This window comes from Lygodium microphyllum, chromosome 21 (genome assembly GCF_053477565.2).
Source record: "Lygodium microphyllum isolate KBCC chromosome 21, Lygodium_microphyllum_v1.1.10, whole genome shotgun sequence".
Taxonomy (NCBI): domain Eukaryota; kingdom Viridiplantae; phylum Streptophyta; class Polypodiopsida; order Schizaeales; family Lygodiaceae; genus Lygodium; species Lygodium microphyllum.
Genome location: NC_141155.1, coordinates 77,081,127 through 77,099,759, shown reverse-complemented (window position 1 = coordinate 77,099,759; position 18,633 = coordinate 77,081,127). Strand labels below are relative to the sequence as shown.

Below are 18,633 nucleotides of genomic sequence, written 5' to 3'. Positions count from 1 at the left end.
GAAAAGTAGTGTCCTGCAAAGTTGCCCCATTTCAAGCGAAAGTGCAAAGGATGCATGCCAAAGCAATTGAGGTGAAGCCACGCGGCCTTTTCTTGGCCGTGTCCCATAACATGCATAAACGGTTTCGATTCATAGCCCTTAGGCTTGGGGGAACCAGCACCGTTCCCACAACTGCCATCCCATCCTTTAACAATGGCCAATAGACCGCCAGACAATTTTCCACTTCCACCCACACCGGGCATTCTCGTTGAAGCAGGCGCTGGAAGTCTGCCATAGGGCGCCATGGCACAGCATGGACCAAGCGGCGATCAAAGAATAATGGCAACTTGGACAGGAGCTCAGCCCGATGTGTCTTTGATTTCAGCAACACCTCATAAAAGCCGCGGGGTCCAAGAAAGATCTCCTCAACGCACTCCCCTTGCAATAAATGGTGCAGCCACTGGCGAATATGGGAAAGCACTGGGATCCTGCCAGTGAAGAAAAGTATAACGGCACGTTCATAAAACACCGAAAAAGACCGCAAGACTGATTTCGGATCCACCGTGGCTTCCAGCACTTCATCAGTTCCCGAGTCAGAAAAAGTTTGATGATTATGCTGGACATAATCGCCAAGCAGAGTATTGGCAAAGTCCAGCAAATGCTCCCAATCAATCTCTTGCGAATCCACATGATCAGAGGCCACCTGCGCATAGGAACGTTCCTGAGGGCCCATTGTCTCATCAGAAGTATGCTTGGAGCGTTTGCCCGCAGGCGGCCAGTCAGAACCAGAAGGCAGCTCCTCCGTGCACGGCACCATATCCTCCGGCTCCTCTGTATCAGAATTAGGGCCAAGGGCTGCCACCGTCCGGCCTATAAAATCCATATCCAAGCCAGCCATACTGTTGTTCTCTCTCTCTCTCTCTCTCTCTATCTATATATATATATATATATATATATATATATATATATATATATATATATACAGATCAGTGGGCACGCTGTCCGGGATGCTGCCTCTCTAACAACGGTCAGATTTAGGGTTTACAGGAGCTGGACGCCATTCTTCAGGCCCTATGTGGAAACTCTCTGCACAGGTGCAGTAGCTGTGAACCGTCTTCTGGCTCTCGCAGTCGTTCAGTCAGACGCCACAGGAAGGAAGGAGGACAATCTGCAAGTCGACCAGTAGTATATTCAAGGACGGCAGGGGTAGGTCTCGTTTTACAGGCAGGGCAGGTGTGACCCTCCGCAGGACTGAAAGGAGGAAGGAAGACTGCGCACGACCCTCCTCAGGCACTGTCGCTCCTGATCTGTGACTGCCGCAGCCCTGTGGAAACGCAGATCCCACACGATTCCAGGACGACTAGGGTGTCAGCGGGGACAGGGCCGTGCTGCCGTTACCTCCAATCTGCCACGCAGCACAATCGCAAGAAGGCTGGGCGCAGGACGATTGGGAGAGTGCCAGGTGCAAACGCAGGTAACAGAAGCCAGGGGCGCAGGCACGAACGCTGTGGCGAGTTGACAAGCGGCAGACAGGCGACGGCTCCCAAGTCGGATGGCGACGGCAAGGACCTCGACACGCAGGGCGGACGCAGGTTAGGCGGCCGACGGCAGCGCGAGGCTCTCAGGCGATGACATCGCGCTTCCTCTCTCTCTCTCTCTTCTCTCTCTCTCTCTCTCTCTCTCAACGTTGATTTGACCATGCTGCAAGAATCAAGAAAAGTTTCAATAGCCTTAGAGGATAATGATTCTGAGGTAATGCTTGTCATTATGCTCTCCAATTGAGAAAGAGAGAAACAAAGAAAGAAAGAAAGAAAGAAATATTAACATCTCTAGAAGGCTAGATTGGCCTACGAGACCATAACTAATACAACTGGCATCATCATCTCTCATCAGAGAAGAAAACAGAATTATATCTAGGTCTATATGATAAATCAAAATGGAAAATAAAGAATATGGAAAACGAAGAATATGGAAAATTGAGAAATTGAAAAGAGTATAGAATATCTCCCTCTCAGTGTATGGAATCCACCAAGACTTTGCAAGCTACCCTCGACTGACTCGATGTGGTAATCTTCATCTGTAACGAGCAATCATGATGCGAATGTGTCGCATATGAGCATGCCTACGTTTCCGAGCAAGTACCCCCTAGGGCATCATGCTCTGCATAACGCTATAGCTCTGTCTACTATGATGCCACCTAATGATGTCCCTCCATGGCGCTTGTCAGTAGTAGGAAATGTAGTGTCTAATATGGTAGTGGTTGGGGGGTCAGCTATACTGAAAAAGTTTGTAATAAACTGTTCTCTAGAGGGGTGGATGTGACTGGTGACCTTGTAACAATACTGCTCTGCACCATTGGAGCTCCAATAAGAAAAGGCCCAGACATCTCTAGTCCTCATAGTCCATCACCCGTCTCAATGGTCCAAAGCCATTCTTAAAGAGGCAATGGTAGTAGCCTCGGATATCATAGTATATAGTGCATCTACAAATGTAGTGTTCCTTCGTCTTTGCCTCCCACCCACAAGGCTGGCACATCCTCTTGTTTGTTGCAACATGGCTCCATCGACCCGTCTCAATCGTCAGCTGATGTGATGAGGTGCGGATGTGTCCAATAGCAACTCAAAGCTCGTGAGAAAGTTGAGCATCCATATATCTTGGCCTCACTATGAAACCGTCATGGGAAAGTTGCAAGAACTGACATTGGTATTGTGCCATCTTCGTGCCTAATGGGAAGGGGCTTGGACCAAGTCCTCTCTGTCTCCACTTTAGTGATGTCTGCTCTAATCACTCTATTCAACTTTGAACGGCTGAGACTCAAAGTGGGACAATCAAGACTGTATAATCGAACATTGGCAATTTGTCTATACTCATGCCATGCAAGTTCAGCCACATGCTCATGTGTACATACCAACATTGTCTATCTCCCTTTGCTGCAAGCTATCTTGAAGACTTGAGAGCTAGCCTAGGGTATTGGTCTTTAGGGAGCTGCCATATCCTATGGAGGAAGGTGATTGCTGGAATAGTGCCTCCAATACCATGGGTGTTGCACCCAATTTTGCTTGGATGATCTCTTGTGGTACTGAGGCTTTCACCCTTATCGTATGTGCTATCATCATGACCAGTGGTCTCTCCATATGTTCCCAGCCATCATAATGTTGTGCTTCAAGTCTCTTATAGTCCATGAGAGGTGCTCGTCTAGTATGATAAAGGCTTGGGCCCCAAATGGCTGCTCCATAGAGTAGTGTGGGCATAACTAAAGTATCAAAGAGCCACAATTTGGTACGGGGCTCTTGGAACTGTTTGTGTGCACACCGTCGCTCTAGAGTGCCCAATGCTACATATGCCTGTGCAAGCCTAGCCTCTGAAGTCTCCTTCCATGAAAACTATGGCCCTTTGAAAGTGACGCCAAGGTATACATATTGTCTAATCATTTCCACAAACTGGCCGTGATACACAAAGTGATGTTCTGAACATGTCACCCAAGTTGCTGTGGTGCTAAAGTCCATAATTTTAGTCTTTTCAAGATTAACCTTGAGGCCTTTCTCTACACAAAACACATGCAATGCATCCAAATGTCGTTGTAGCCTCTTGGGTGAATTAGAGACAAGCACAATATCATTTGCATATAACATAATTGGTATCAATACCCTAACCAAGCTGGCTCCCATACCACCCCATCTTTGTATATAATCTGAAATCTCGTCAATGTACAATCCAAACAGCAAAGGAGGGAGTGGACAGCCTTGCTTTACACCAACCGTGCTAGACACTGAGTCTGTTATACCTCCAGGCACTCGTACTCTACCTGTCACTATCTCATACAATGTATAAATACACCACTGCATATCCTCTGGGACCCCAATGACTCGCAACCTCTGCATGAGTCTTGCACGTGGTACCATATCAAAAGCTTTGCAGAAATCCATGAAACAACAATAGATTTTTGGCCTTCGTGATCGTCCCTCAATCAAGGTCCTTAGTGTGAATATATGGTCTAATGTATTGTATCATTGGCGGAAGCCAGCTTGTCCTGTAGACTGTATCCCTTTGTTTTAGGCCACCAAATCATTTCATACTTCACAATAGAGCCATATATCTTAGCTAGCATATTGCCAATCATAATAGTGTGGTAGTTTTCAACAACCAATGGATCTCCGCTCTTAAAAATATGCACTGTTGTTTGGTCACACCAACTTGCTAGAAACCCCTCATATACAACTGTATTGAAGATATTTGACAAGATAGGGGCCAATGCATAACATGCATGTGCGAAATGTTTTGCCACAAGGCCATTTGATCATGTGCTCTCCCATTCTTTAACCTCCAAACGGCATACCTCACCATTTTTTTTGTCAAGAATCCACACTGTATTAGCCTAGAGTTTGATGGACAAGGAATCTGCTCTTGTGATGGAACATCATATAGTGCACTAGCACATTCATGCCATACCATAGGTGATGTCAATTGAATAGGGGGTTGTCATGAAATTTCCTCCATGCCTTCTTGCTGTCCCTGCTCAAAAAGAGTTGATACATCTCAAACTCTAGTTTGGCTAGATAATTCCTCTTCTTTTTCCACACAAGACGATGGAAGACATTCCATGCATGCTTATGTGTGCATGTCCTTAGTATAATATCCCTCTATAGGCAGGTCCTAGTCTGTTTGTACTCATCATCATACCAAGCATTTTGAGGGGCAGTGCATCTGCGTGGTGTGGTAGAGCCCATCTTACATGGAAACGCCTCTATAGCTATTATATGTAAAACCTTCACTAGGGATTTAATGATATCGTGGAGTGGTTCATGCTAGTCTAGCTGGCTTAAGCCATCTCGTACTGCATCACTATAGATATGCAAAGTTTTCTCTAGAAACTCATAGTGTGGAAATGGGTGTACCTATGTGCATGTTTCCTATATTTGACCACATGCTAGGGTGAATTATAGGATTGCATGGTCGGCTGCTAGACCGATCGGCTTGTTAGATATCTTAGAATGCTTAATATCTGGAATCAACCTTGGTGAACCCATTACATGGTCCACAATGCTGGCTTCCTTTTTGCTATCTCAACGAGTGAAAGCATCCGCTCTTGGCCATCTTGATAAGCCATTGAACATAGCTAATCCATGAGCACTTCCTAATGCTAGCAAATGGGATCCATTTATCTCCTTATCGTGAGATGTCCTGTCAAGTCCAATGCCAACTCTTTAAACATCTCATGTTCAGTATCATGAGAGAGAGAGAGAGAGAGAGAGAGAGAGAGAGAGAGAGAGAGAGAGAGAGAGAGAGAGAGAGAGAGAGAGAGAGAAAGAGTGAGAGAACCTCTTCACATGATGGCTTAGTGTCATCATGTATCTTGTAATGAAGTAATCTTGTATTTTTTTCGTAATTAATACAATTACCTTTTACGAAAAAAAAAAGAGAGAAAGAAATAAAGATCTATTAACGTCTCTAAAAGGCCAGAGTGGCCTATGAGACCATAACGAAAACAACTGGTATCATGATCTCTCATCCGATAAGAAGGGATAAAATTTATGTGTAGGTCTACATGGTAGATTGGAATGAGAAGTATGGAAATTGAAAAACTTGGAAAAAACTAAGTTTAAAAAGATAAAACAGAGTATAGAGTATCTTCCCCTTAATCTACGGAATCCATCAAGACTTTGCAAAATACCTCTGACTGAGTCATTGCGCCAATATGCCTCTGTAACGAGCAATGGTGATACAAATGTGGTGCATATGGGCACTTCTATGTTGCTGAGTAGGTGCATTAGGGCGTTGTGCTTTGCGTAACGTTGTAGCTCTATCACTTGTGATGCCACCTGATGCTGTATCTCGACAATGCCTATCAGTAGGAGATGTAGTGTCTGGGGTGGTAGCGGTTGGGGGTTCAGCTACGCTGAAATAGTCTGTAACTGCTCTCTGGAGAGGTGGATGAATCATGACACTGGGGTCGCCTCCTATCTCGTAACAATAATGCTCTACGTCTTTGGAACTCCAATAAGAAAAGGCCCAAACATCTTTGGTCCTCAACAATAAGTGGTCCGTGGGTCTTGGCGGTCGAGCGAGAGCTCCCACACATCTGAGTTCTCATCTGTATTTGTGTTCATTCATTCATTCTTTCTCTTGTCTTGTGTTTCAGCAGTTTATTTCAGCATGTTGTTTATGCTTTCATTGCTGCACCACTTTTGACATGGTATCAGATTTTAGGATTTGTGTTTCTGTTGTGTTTTCTTGTTGATTTCAAGATTGTTTTTCCTCTTGCTGATCAGGCAGCTGCTGCTCCGATCAGGCAACCAGTTTTGCTTGCGTTTTTTGTTGACGTCAGCATCCGTATAGCCTGCACTTCCATTTCAGCCTGTGTTTTGGTGTTTCTGCATCTCCTCCTGGCTGGGTGCTTACATCATCAGGCCGTTTTTGCTGTTTTTGACAGTTTTTGACTGATTTCTTGAATTCTCACAGCAGTGTTTGTCTTATTTTGATCAGATTTTGGGTTAGACTGCATGTGAACTCTTGCTTTTTGCAGTCTGTGCTCGTGATTTAGCTGTGTTCCCTCTCCCAATCCCTTTTTTTCTCTACTTCTTTTCTAAATCCTTCATCCAGATGGCTCCTTCATTACACGTGGAGTGCGGTGATGAAGGCTTGGTTTATTCAAAAGCGGTTATGGTATGTGGTTGGCGAAGATATGGCACGTCCTCGACAACCTTCTCTTGTTCCATGTGATTTTGATGAAGACAACCATGAGGAGGTAGTGCTGTCATGGGATTCGGATGATGCCGGTGCTCATTCGGCATTACTTCAGTGTATTTTCAAAGAAGTTATACCGGTGGACACCTCCTGTACAACAACTTGAGACGTATGGTCGAAGTTACAGTTGATGTACGAGACCCCTTCCACCATGAGGGCCGTTAATCTCTATGGCCAGCTCCAACAACTGAAGTTTGAATGCAAAGATACGATTCAATCCTTCCTACTTCATGTTACCCAAGTCTAGGACTAACTATGTAGTCTTCCCTAACAGAGGCACATCTTGTTGGTACAGTACTCTACAAGCTTCCTCGGGAGTTTAATGGAGTTGTGAATGCTTTATGGGCGCAGACATCTACGACTCCTGTCAGTTTTCTTCACATGTCCTCGATGCTACTTGAGCATGAGGCTACTTTGCGACTACAGGGGAGGCTTCCGTCACATTATGGAGGTTCAGGTGAGGCTCTTGCAGCTTCAGAGAGGGGTTCAAAGATGAAGAAGTCGAAGGCCCAGTGTTACCACTGTGGCAAGAAAGGTCATTTAAGGAAGGACTGCAAAGAGTTAGCGGCTTCCAGGAAGAAAAAGAAGTAGAAGACGAAGCGGGATGCGGACTCCTCCGACAAGTCATCATCTGCCTGAGATTCCGACTCCGATCCTCCAGCCAAGGCGAAGTCCAAGGCGTGGAAGGGATCCTCTTCTTTGGATCGTGGGAAGGGCTTAGTGGCTCCTTTCTCAGCTGCTTTCTAGTGGTGGTGATGCAAACATCCCTCAGGACTCTCCAGTGCCAGAGATGGAGTATGAGAGGGTGGTGAGATGGGGCAGGCATGCCTCATCTATATGTCTATACAGATGCATATGATCCAAAGAGGGACATCCCTGATGCATTGACTGAAGTCTGGCAGGTACAAATCCTGGAGCTAGGATTGATTTCTAGGTTCATGATGGGCTGGTTACTTGACAGAGAGCGGGAGGCTTTCATCTGGAGCCTATACGAGGGGACACTTTGGCGGTTCTGGCCGAAGGCGGGGATTCCATGGTCACATGTTTAGAGACATGTTTGGCAGATTGGTCTTCTATGTCTTGAGTGACATAGGTGCCATACCACAGAGAGCTGCTATGATTCTTCTCTATTTTCCAGTGGTGCTGCTATGATCGACATCGACATCAGATACTCTCCGAGGCATCTTGGTGGTGGGCTGGCCACTCACGGCTTGGATATCCATGGTTCTTTTGGTGGTTCTATGTTGTATAGTTTACGATTCCCCATCATTGTACTATTGTATTGTATCAGATCACCCCTGATCTGAGAGAGGGTGTTAGCAGATTAGTCAGCTCAGGTGTGAGTCTGTGCTGCAAAGGCTGTGGCTTTTTTTGTAGTATTTTTTCTAGCATTTTTTGGTGCCCTTTTTAGGGATCGGGAGCATTTAATGCTGGCCGACCAGCATTAAATGCTGGCTGAATGCATTTATTGCTCCCCCCATTTTATGCCTATATATTGCTGGAGCTCCTCTTTCTCTGGTGTACTTCAGCCATCATTTCTGGATTCTTCTGGGGAGAGAGAAGTTGGTGCAAGGGTGCCCACACAGCCAGTGACTCACTGCTGTATGCTGCTGTCTCGTGTTCGATATGGATTCTGTTTCCCGAGCATACATCTGAGTTTTCATCTGTATTTGTGTTCATTCATTCATTCTTTCTCTTGTCTTGTGTTTCAGCAGTTTATTTCAGCATGTTGTTTATGCTTCCATTGTTGCACCACTTCTGACAATGTGAGAACTAGTAAGATATTAATCTATTGTATTTTGAAGCTAAATTTTCTTGATGCTTCCATCATTCACAGATTTGTCTTTCAACAAGATAGAAAAAATAGGAGGACTTGAATCATTAACGAAGTTGGACGATCTGTCCTTGTACTCTAATCAAATTAAGCATATAGAAGGTCTTGATGCACTTATCAATCTTACATCTTTATCGCTTGGGAAAAATTTTCTCCAAAACTTGGATGAGGTTTGCAACTTATCTTAAGTTTCCTGTTTGCAAGTTATCTTAAGTTTCCTTCATCTAATTTAGTGCTGAAAGTTGCATGCTGTATAACTTGTTTGCAAGTTATCTTAAGTTTCATTCATCTAATTTAGTGCTGAAAGTTGCATGCTGTATAACTTATTTTGGTGCAACCTGATCTCTAGATTTTGTATCTCCGGCGTTTGAGAAATTTGCATTTGTTGACACTAGATGGAAACCCTTTTTGCAAGGTAGTTATGCTCTGGAGTGATACTTTACTGTTTTCACATGTATCTTCTTGCAGTTGAATCATAATTTGGTAGCAGAAATGAATTGTCTATCTAACTTGGAAAATCTTTGAGTTTTTGCAGTTTTTATTTGGAGATAAGAAACCAATTGTTAGAGAATTTTTGTATTTAAGCTGTTTTATTTAAAGTGCTCATGTGATTAAATGTTTGGATAAACATAATTTTTTTCTGGTTTACATTTGAGTTGATTTTGGTATTAGACCCAGATTTGGTGACTTGTATGATGGATGGAGGGTGATTGGCCACCATGGTAGGCAAACAAACAAACATTGGTTTTTTCCTCATCTATAAATAGGTGGGCTGCATATCCATTAGTCATCCTGTTTTGCAGATTATCACTCTCCATCAGCTGGCACCTGATTCCACTATCTTAATGTCCTTGTCTGTATGGCTAATAACACTTTCCTCCATTGCCCCCAGACCACCTTGAGAGGCTTGTATGCATGATTGATTTCTGATTTATAGAAAGCTCCTGTTGAGCACTTGCACTTCTTTCTAATGATCTTCTGAGTAATATAATTAGCCACACCTGTTTCTTTGTGATCTCCTATCACAATGAATCACCACTCTGATCCTCCAATGAGAGCACCCATGAACCCTAACTGACCCAAATCCTCTCTCCAAAGTTTTCCATCCACCTCCACCCTTAAAATGTTGTTTTGGCTCCTCTAGAGGTTGTCCATCATTGACTTTTGGATAGACTGCAGGTTTTACAGGTCTTGCTACACATTTTCAGGGTTCTATTCGTTGGTGCTGGTGGTACTTATCTTCTCAGAAGATTGCTCATGCTCTGATGCAGATCACCATGGCTCCTTCTTTGAGATGGGAAATGGTGTCTAGTCTGATCACCTGGAATATCTGGACTGTAGTTGCATTAGTCTGTGACAATTTCCTGCTTCTTGCTCATACAAAATATCCGCACACAAGATTGGTAGTATCTGATGCTCATATATTACTCAGCTCAAGACAACTTTCATTTCATTTGGTAAAACAAATTCATGTCTATCCAAGATGCAATTTTAAGTGTTTCTGGCTGGTTTTGCAAACTGTTTTCCACCAGGGGATTACCTTGGTTTTTTTCCAGTGAGCTATTTTTCTTACATACGACATGTAAATGCAAAAGGACAATATGATTACAAATATTTGTCAATCACAAATCTGTTGATGTGCTGTAGGAGCAAGATTATAGGACATATGTGATTGGACATCTAAGAGACCTGGAGTTCCTTGATCATAGATTTGTTGACGAAGCATCAGTGGGTTTTTTTTTGTTTTGTATCTAACAATTTTGAGGTTTCTTTTAGAGTGTTGTGTCTTCTTATTCTAGGTTAATGAAATGGGTGGTCAGAAGATGTGAATCCATTATGTGTTGGGTGATGCTAGTTGATGACAGCACGGGAGCAATATCAGGATGAGATGCTGGAAATTAAACAGAAAGAGGAAGATGAGGAGGTGGTATATAAGGCAGCTCAAGCCAAGGCTGTTAGGCAAGAGCTTTACAAAGTAGGTACTCCATTTGTAACCATCTCGCTTCAACATACTTTGAAAAGAAGTTGTTGCATTCAGCAAGAGAAGAGATACGTTAAGATTTATTATGTGATTTTCTTAGAAGGAAAACATGGCATGAAACGGTATTTTGCTGATCAGATACATTCATCATTACCTGCTTTTACAAATCTCTTGCTCATGATTGCAACTCCTCTATTCAATCTGGCCCATTCATACTAAGGTTCCACAAAATCATAATAATGTCACTTTTTCTTGTAAGACCAGTACTTACATAAATATACAGTGACTGAGAAGTCGTCAAAAACTGTTGTATAGGGCGTCAGCTTGCTTCAGTTGCTTCTTGTCCCATCCTTTGATCACCCCTCGCACATTCTTGCTTTGCAGCTTTCATTTTCCTTTCCAATCGTCAGATCCCAACCAGTGCTTCATCCTAGTCATTTGACAAGAATGGGAATACCTTAATCTATCAGCAGTAAGGTGATTGCAATTTTTGACCATATCTTTTGCATGTAAGGACCTGGCATGTTCTGGATACTTAGTGTGCCTTGCAGTATAGTGAGATGCCTATGGGAACAACGATATGCCTTCAGCTTACTCTCAGTAAATCACATGTCAAAACCACTTACTGAACATTCAGTTATTTTCCAAATCTTCTGGTGTTCTCTTTGTCGTGAAAAGGTAATTTCATTTCTTAGATTTCTATCAGGTCTGCAGGTTGCCGAGATTACACAAATATGGGGGTCCCTACAAGCATTATTTTACTTATTGCAAAACCAGATTGTCTTTTTATGTGATGTATTACTTGGTAAGTGCAGGAATCGAACTTGTCCATTGTGGATACGCTATTTGATTCTATGCTGGCAGAGGATGAAGAGTACTTGAAGATGAAAGAAGTCCCTGGACTTCTTGAAGCTCTTGACGAGTATCCAAGATATTATACAGCTATTAATGCATGTCAGAAAATTGACCACTAAATTCTCATCGGAATAAAGTCTCTGCTCCAATTTGAATATACATATGGACTGTTGGAATCAAAACAGTATGGTTCTGTGCCATTGCATGCTTAAATCTATTATACATCTTTTAAGGAGAACATTGTGATAAATGTAGATAAGAAGTTAAAAGTAAAGGACAGTTTTCAAACTTTAGCTTGCAACGACATCTAAGACAGACTTCCTTTAACCAAATGGTTGAAGATATCGGCAGAAATGTGATATCAATAATGAGGAAGTGATTGGCTTGATACTCGAGCAACATAACAAAAAAAAGGAGGAGCTTCATTCGTGGAGATCAGCTATGCAGATGCATTTGGATAAGCAAGATAAAGAATGCAATATGATAGTTGACACATTCAACAAGCTGAAGAAGAAGGTGAATACTGAAGTTTACTTTTGTACACCTGAAAAGAGGAGCTGTGCGAACACTGTAGAGTAGAATTGCAATGGATTTTTCTGATATTACCTTTTCATGCTTCCTAATGTTTTATTGGTAGCACACACAACACCTGTTATAAAATCATCCCATCTTCAATATCTTAAGATTTGGCACCTGTCACTTTCTGGGACACTGATTATAAGATTTTAGCAAAGGTTATTAGCATTCATTTTCAGCCCTTCTTATCAAAGATTCCTTTACCCATGGACCACTTAGATAGGTTTCCTCTCAGGAACGGGCATATTTGGATAATCTCTTTATTCCTCTTAGCAAGACTAAACTTGAGAGTGCTCCCACTGGATTTTGAGAAACTTTTGAACTCTTTGAAGGCTTCATGGCAGGTTGTTCTACTCTATGCTTCTCCGCTCATAGTCAGGCTTTAGTTAGGAAAACATAAGTTGGGCCATGTGGCACCTATCCACTATAAAGAAATACTCGTTTACAGATAACAAACACAATCATACAACAAAACACAAACTAATAAAGAACACAGTTAGGGCTAGGGTACTCAGAGATGATGAACACTAAAGATGAATAATGACTGAATGAATAAATACAATGCTCAGTGTAGTGAACACACTATGCAAAGCGAATACTCACGCATGAACTCTCATGTCTTTAGGACTAGGGCAGAGAGTATGAGTTGGAGAGTGTGCCATAATCTGATGGATCCATGATCACTGCATACAACCTTTGGAAATAATCATGCAGCGAACGCAACTCTATGATGGTGGATCAGTGTTGGATGGAGCAACCAGCTGCAGAATCAGCAAAGTGCAGGCTGAATGATGACGTGACATTGGCTGATGTGGCAAGGCAAGTGATGGTAGGAACAGAAAAATGTTAACTGGATGATGATGTCAGCAGCTGGCAACAGCAGATCTTGACAAAACACTGATCAAGATAATGATATCAGCAGTAAACGCAACAAATTCTGGCTGTACAGCAAGCTGAAAACAGGTCACCAGCAAATGGACAGCAGGCACCAAGTGATGGACAGCAATAGACATGCAGCTCGAACTGAGATATCCTCCGTGAATGAGGTGTGGATAGTAGAGATAGGCTCTAGCAATTTGCAAAACAGGATTAGGCTGAGTGGTGGGAAACTTGTCCTATTTATAGATAGATGGGACCTCCCAAATTATGGTCTGGCTAATCGGACATAGATGCTCTTTAGGAACACATTTCTTTTTTAGTGAAATTTTGCTGATTTTAGTTTTGGGGCTGCGATAAGGAGTTAACTAGTTTATAATGCATTTTTAGCTCAACATTCACATATTTGAGAAACTATTTGACATGGATTTGCCAATGGAACAGCATTTACTTCAATGTGATTTTGGTAAACTGCAGATATTTCAGTCCTGCTAGAGCTTTTCAAATTGGCTACAGGAGCACAAATTACTCATTGGCCGAAAAAATTGACTGATTCATCCAAGAAAGGTGAAAAAAGTGCGAGTAAGTAGTTTGGTGGAGAGAGAAATGGGCCATTGACTGTGTAGGCATTCAGAACTTGGAAGGCAAGTGACTTCGGGTGCATTTGATTCTTATATAGACTTGTGGCACTTAGAGAGAGTATGCCAATATTGGGAAACTCGTGCCATTATAGGGAATTTATCAGACTGTATTTGACTTTAGATTTTACCTCTTTCTCTTTAGGCTGTGGTAATTCTGACTAGTTCTATATGCAACAGGTCTCCTGTGGTTGTACAGATTCTCTAGCTTGGGTCATGGATTCTCACCTTAGATTTTCGTCACACTAGCTGATGGCTTTTAGTGGATTCCTAGATACACATCTTAGTGCTGACTTGGCTGCCACATGAGCCCACCCATCAGATCAGCCTGTAGATTTCATTTTCCACATACATAAATAGTGGCTGTATTTTATGGACTTACATAGCACGGGCAACATTGAGGACAGCAGAGACTAGAGTATCTAGTGGGAACTTCAGGCAACATAGTAGGGAAGAGACACAAGAGCAAAGATCGTTTGGATTCCACATGTGCTAGGTCAGCCAATTTTCTGGTTGGATTATTTTCTTGTCTGCCAGGGCCAGACATTATTTTTCCCACTGGGGAGGAATCGGGCTGTTCGCTTTCCTTTCCAAAGCAAGTGTGATTTCAAAGACAAGTAGTCAATGCTACAGTTCACTGTCTGGCTGCAGATGAAATCCTCTCAAAACTTATAAGATGATGCAATTTCTCACACCAAGCAGGCCTTTATCAAATGCACATAGACCATTGGGCAATTCAAGATTCAATTCCCTCAAAATGACACTTTATTGACAAATTGGAAAATCCTGTGTCAACACCTTGACATGCGTGAGAGAGTAGGCAAGACTAAGTTATGATGAGTCTCCCCAACTGACTTATTTGTGTCCCCCTAGGTTGATAGGATGATTTTCCTTGTGACTCCCTTTCCCACAAGTAGTGGTGTTCAAGCTTTGACTCAGTTGATGAGTTGATAGGAGGTCATGTTTATGGCTATATGGCTTATCAATTCATTCTCGACATGGATCAGATCCAGCATCCTTAGCAAAAGTAGACAAGTTTGTAAGCATTATTGGGAGGTGATCTTTTGCAAAAGGATGCAAGAATCCTTGAAGATCTAAAAGCAAGGTCTCCACTAAGCTTGCACCTTGTCTGTACATGTTAAAATTTCATGGCTGATCCTGTTCCAGATGCAGTGCTTGATGATAACTAGTCCTCAGAAGAATGCATCAGGAGACGGCGGACAACCACAGCTTCATGGTGAAAAGTGTGACTCATCTATCAGATGAGCATTGAGGTTTATCTTCTCAATACACAAATAGTGGATGCATTTTATGGACATGAAATAGTGTTGTCAGCAAGGAGGACAGCAGGGACTGGAGGCCAGCAGGCACATTAGGTAAGCAATGGGTTGGACAGTAGGAATGAAGGCTGGGTGCAGATTTGCCCATGATTCTGCAGATCGGCAGTTAACTGATTGATCATTGACTTGTCAACCAGGTTGATTGTTGTATTCATTATTTTCAGCCTATACATAAGGAAGTCCCTAACACTCTTTCATCATCCTGAATGTACCATGTCCTCAATCTGGACAGACTTCATGCATACTCCTCAGGGATAGCATGCAATGTACCTCAGACTGCACCATTGATGTTGCAGAGCTTTCTTGTCTATATGGATACTAAGACTTTTCCTAGTTGAGCATGCCTCAGGCATCTAGTTGTTGGAAGCCTCAGTCCCCCCGTTTCCGGCAGGCACCCAGAGTAGTAGTTTTCTCCACCATCTGTATAGCCTTGCGTTCAAGATATTGGCCATCCTGTACAGCAGGTTACCAGGGGCAACAAGTTATAGTAGGGTAAACATTCCTTATTTCACTATGTTCAGAAAATGAGTGTTGTCCTACGAAAGATTGTTTTTCTCCCCTTATGTGAATTCTTGCTAACTTGGGCAGACAAATAGAGACTGTCCCAAGGATAAAACAAGTGTGCAACTTTCAGGTTGTAGTAAGCTTTTAATAAATCTTACAATACCATGTGTAGGGGTTTGCCAAGGTATGGCACACCTTGTAGACGAAATGCTAAAATTAGTCTAAATGTACGTTTTTTCACAATACAATACATCGCTAATATATTGAGCATATTTCAAGGTATTCTTGGAGGTACAACAAGACCCTTCAACTGGTAATGAAAAGCTATTGGCTTTGAGAGAGGAGAACATGAAAATGAAAGAGAAGCTTTTGGAGCTTGAAATCCAATCTGTTGGTGAGATACAGGTTGCGCTTTTTGTTTCTCATTTTAGGTTTACAGTTGTGTTCTGAGAAAGTTTTTCATTTCTTGTTTTAATCTTACATTGACATGTATGAGAGTGTTTCTTACTCCGGAACTACATGGAAAGTGATGAAGTTCAAAATGCTGTTCAGGATCTATGGTCAGCATTTGACGATAACTATGCCGTGCTTGTGGAGAACTGCAGGCAACATTACCAAAATTAATATCCTTACCAGCCCACATATTTTTTTGTTATTTTTAAATCATTTTTGTGTAAAAACTGCAATCTTGTTTCAACTTAGATATGATAGTTCAAGAGCTGGAGAATTTAGAAACCAAACATCTCTAGAGAGAAACTTGACTTGAGAATACTTTTGCAACTATGAGAATGCTAGAAAACAAGTTTTCTGAGTCTGTTGCAGCTAAAGCAGTTGCAGTTATGGAGCATTTTTCCATGAGTGACTCATATGAGGAGATTGAGAATGAAGAAGCAAATCTGGTATGTTGATGTTGCAATTCTACTCTCCCCCCTTGTTTGTTATTGTGGGCTTTGCTAATGTGCCTATGCTTACAACTTCTTTCAGTTAGTTCGAGACAAGGATCTCATGAATAATTGTATCCAAGCATCCCATGATTCTCATACACTAAAGATAGATGTATCGGTACATACTCTCACTTTCTATTTGCAGACATCTTTGGAATGATATTTGTAACTACAATGCATCATAAAAACTTTATTCAAGTGCATGAATGCTAGAAGTGTGCCATTTCTAAAGGGAGCCACCACTGAATCTTGTATGTACATGCATCTATCATGGGGACACCAAGGGCAAAGCAGGTGGTTTATGGTGCTCTGCCTGAATCGTAACAAAGCAGGGAAATAGTACATATTAGCGTTGATTTGACTCTGAAGGGGGAAGGCATCATGGCCATTCATAAACAAAAAACTAGGCGAAATGACCATAGATAAAGATGTCTTGATTGCCTGGTTTTCTTATCACTGATGGTGTTTTGAGAAAGACATAACCAGGCAAGGGGTCAAGGGGGCCTCTTTCCACCTAGGTATAATGGTGATGTCAGATTTTAAAAAGAACCCCCTCCATGGGTTTTCTACTGCAAGTGGAACTGCTACTAAAATTTTTGTATGGATAGGCTGCAAGAATTATGGATACAGTCATTGGGAAATTCCTTATAGAACTCAATCCAGGCTAAGAGAACTCAATTGAGAACCAATGATCTTTCCCATTGACAGAGTTGATCTTTCCTAGGGGGGAGGATATATTTTGAACGGTTGCACTAAAATCCGAGTTGACGGCCAGCTTGAATCGTATTGAAAAATCTGTGTGTTGGGACAAAGATTCTCCTCATCAAATATCTGTCTGGGCAGCTTTATCCTCTGAAGAGACCTTGGTCCTCATAGAAACCTTAGCAGTTGGCATGTACACATGGTGGCTTCATTTTGCCTAATAACAAAGAAAATCCCATCTACTAACAAACTAGATGGGGTTTTTTTCTCCACTGCTTGTGAATGTTCCATGTGCACTACTAAAAGGATATGGGGTGCATTCTTATGGAATCTTAGTAATGAAACAAATGGTAATCTATCATTTAGTTTTCAAGCTTAACTGAATGTCTGTACCATTTTGGCATCACTTGTTTGCTCAAGCCCTTGCAACATTGCACGTTCTTGGAGTACTGCTTGCTCAAAACTCAAGCAATGAGAAATGCCAGTTTTGAAAACTCAGTAGAGTTGTTTAGAATGCTTCAAGCAGTTGATCCTGTAAAGCAATATTTCTTTTCAAACCTGCTGGCCACTGCCATTTCTTGCAAGATTTCTCATGGACTACAGATTGATATTGTTGAACTAATGAGTTTCAGGAGGATCATACTCTGCATGTTGAGGATGATATGCGCAAAGCGATCAATGATAGCTTTCGCCAAGATGAGATACGACGCAACAGAGAGAGAATCGAAGAGATCTTGTTTATTGCCAATAACAACGAAGAGGAGATAAATGATAGGTTGTTAGAAGCTACTGACAGTTCATGATTTGTGGGTGTGCCGGGCATGGCCTTTATATTTTTGTAGGGAGTGGGGATCCTTACAAGTTATGTTATCCCGCCCCCCCCCCCCCCCCCCCCCCCCCCCCCCCCCCCGCCCTTCTCTCTCTCTCTCTCTCTCTAAGATAGTAGATCGCATTAAAAAAATTCATGCACTAACCTTGGAAGCTTCTCAAAGATTATTTTGCATAGGTTATCTCTAGATTAGCTTCTTCACACCTAACCTCTCCTCAACATGTAATCTTAGAAGCTTCTCGAAAGATTATTCTGCATAGGTTCTCTCTTGATTAGCTTCTTCACACCTCGCCTCTCCTCCAAGTGTCTCTATTTGTGGTATAATAACATCTCTTAAAATCTTCCTTCATAGTTGGCTTCTTCTAAAAGCATCACTCTCCCACATTATCTCTCTTTTTCTTGAATGAGTTTCATAAACATTTTTCAATAGTCTAATAATATGTATCAAATGGTACTCAAATAAAGAAGTTTGGGGTATTTCGATATTTTTATCAAGTAGACATAGTTATACATGAAGGGTTCACAAAAGAGTGACAACCAAGGGCCAATAGAATGATACTCGAGGATGCATTGCTTTATAAGTTTTACAAAATCCAAAATATAAACAATTTTACATGGCTCAATTATTTAACTCATATTAAGCTTATATGTAGTACAAAAGAATTTACATCATAACTAATAACAATTAAAATAGATTTATTTTTAATATAAAAGTGTCACTCAATTGGGGTGGTGGTGTATTTTGCTTTTGGGGCCATTATGTTATTGGCCCCTTTACCCTATGTGTGATTGGATAACTACACAAGGTAATGTAAAACTAGGCTTTAAAAT

The 18,633-nt window shown here is 41.9% G+C and overlaps 1 protein-coding gene across 5 annotated transcripts in view; it reads left to right on the top strand.

Annotated features, from left to right (window-relative positions):
- Positions 1 to 17,855, top strand: part of LOC148018175 (dynein regulatory complex subunit 3-like) — a 97,789-nt gene extending 79,934 nt beyond the window's left edge. Inside the window, exons 5-15 of one of the 5 annotated variants that reach the window (XM_087661418.1) lie at positions 8,561 to 8,727; positions 8,907 to 8,972; positions 10,205 to 10,285; positions 10,413 to 10,532; positions 11,354 to 11,460; positions 11,735 to 11,909; positions 15,607 to 15,732; positions 15,880 to 15,950; positions 16,100 to 16,226; positions 16,312 to 16,389; positions 17,606 to 17,855. In XM_087661418.1, coding sequence (XP_087517544.1) covers positions 8,561 to 8,727; positions 8,907 to 8,972; positions 10,205 to 10,285; positions 10,413 to 10,532; positions 11,354 to 11,460; positions 11,735 to 11,909; positions 15,607 to 15,732; positions 15,880 to 15,950; positions 16,100 to 16,226; positions 16,312 to 16,389; positions 17,606 to 17,776 — 1,289 coding nt within the window. In that variant the 3' untranslated portion in view covers positions 17,777 to 17,855. The remainder of the gene's footprint in view (positions 1 to 8,560; positions 8,728 to 8,906; positions 8,973 to 10,204; positions 10,286 to 10,412; positions 10,533 to 11,353; positions 11,461 to 11,734; positions 11,910 to 15,606; positions 15,733 to 15,879; positions 15,951 to 16,099; positions 16,227 to 16,311; positions 16,390 to 17,605) is intronic. The other 4 variants (XM_087661419.1, XM_087661421.1, XM_087661422.1 and 1 more) reach the window with 4 other exon arrangements.
- The last annotated feature ends 778 nt before the right edge of the window (positions 17,856 to 18,633 follow it).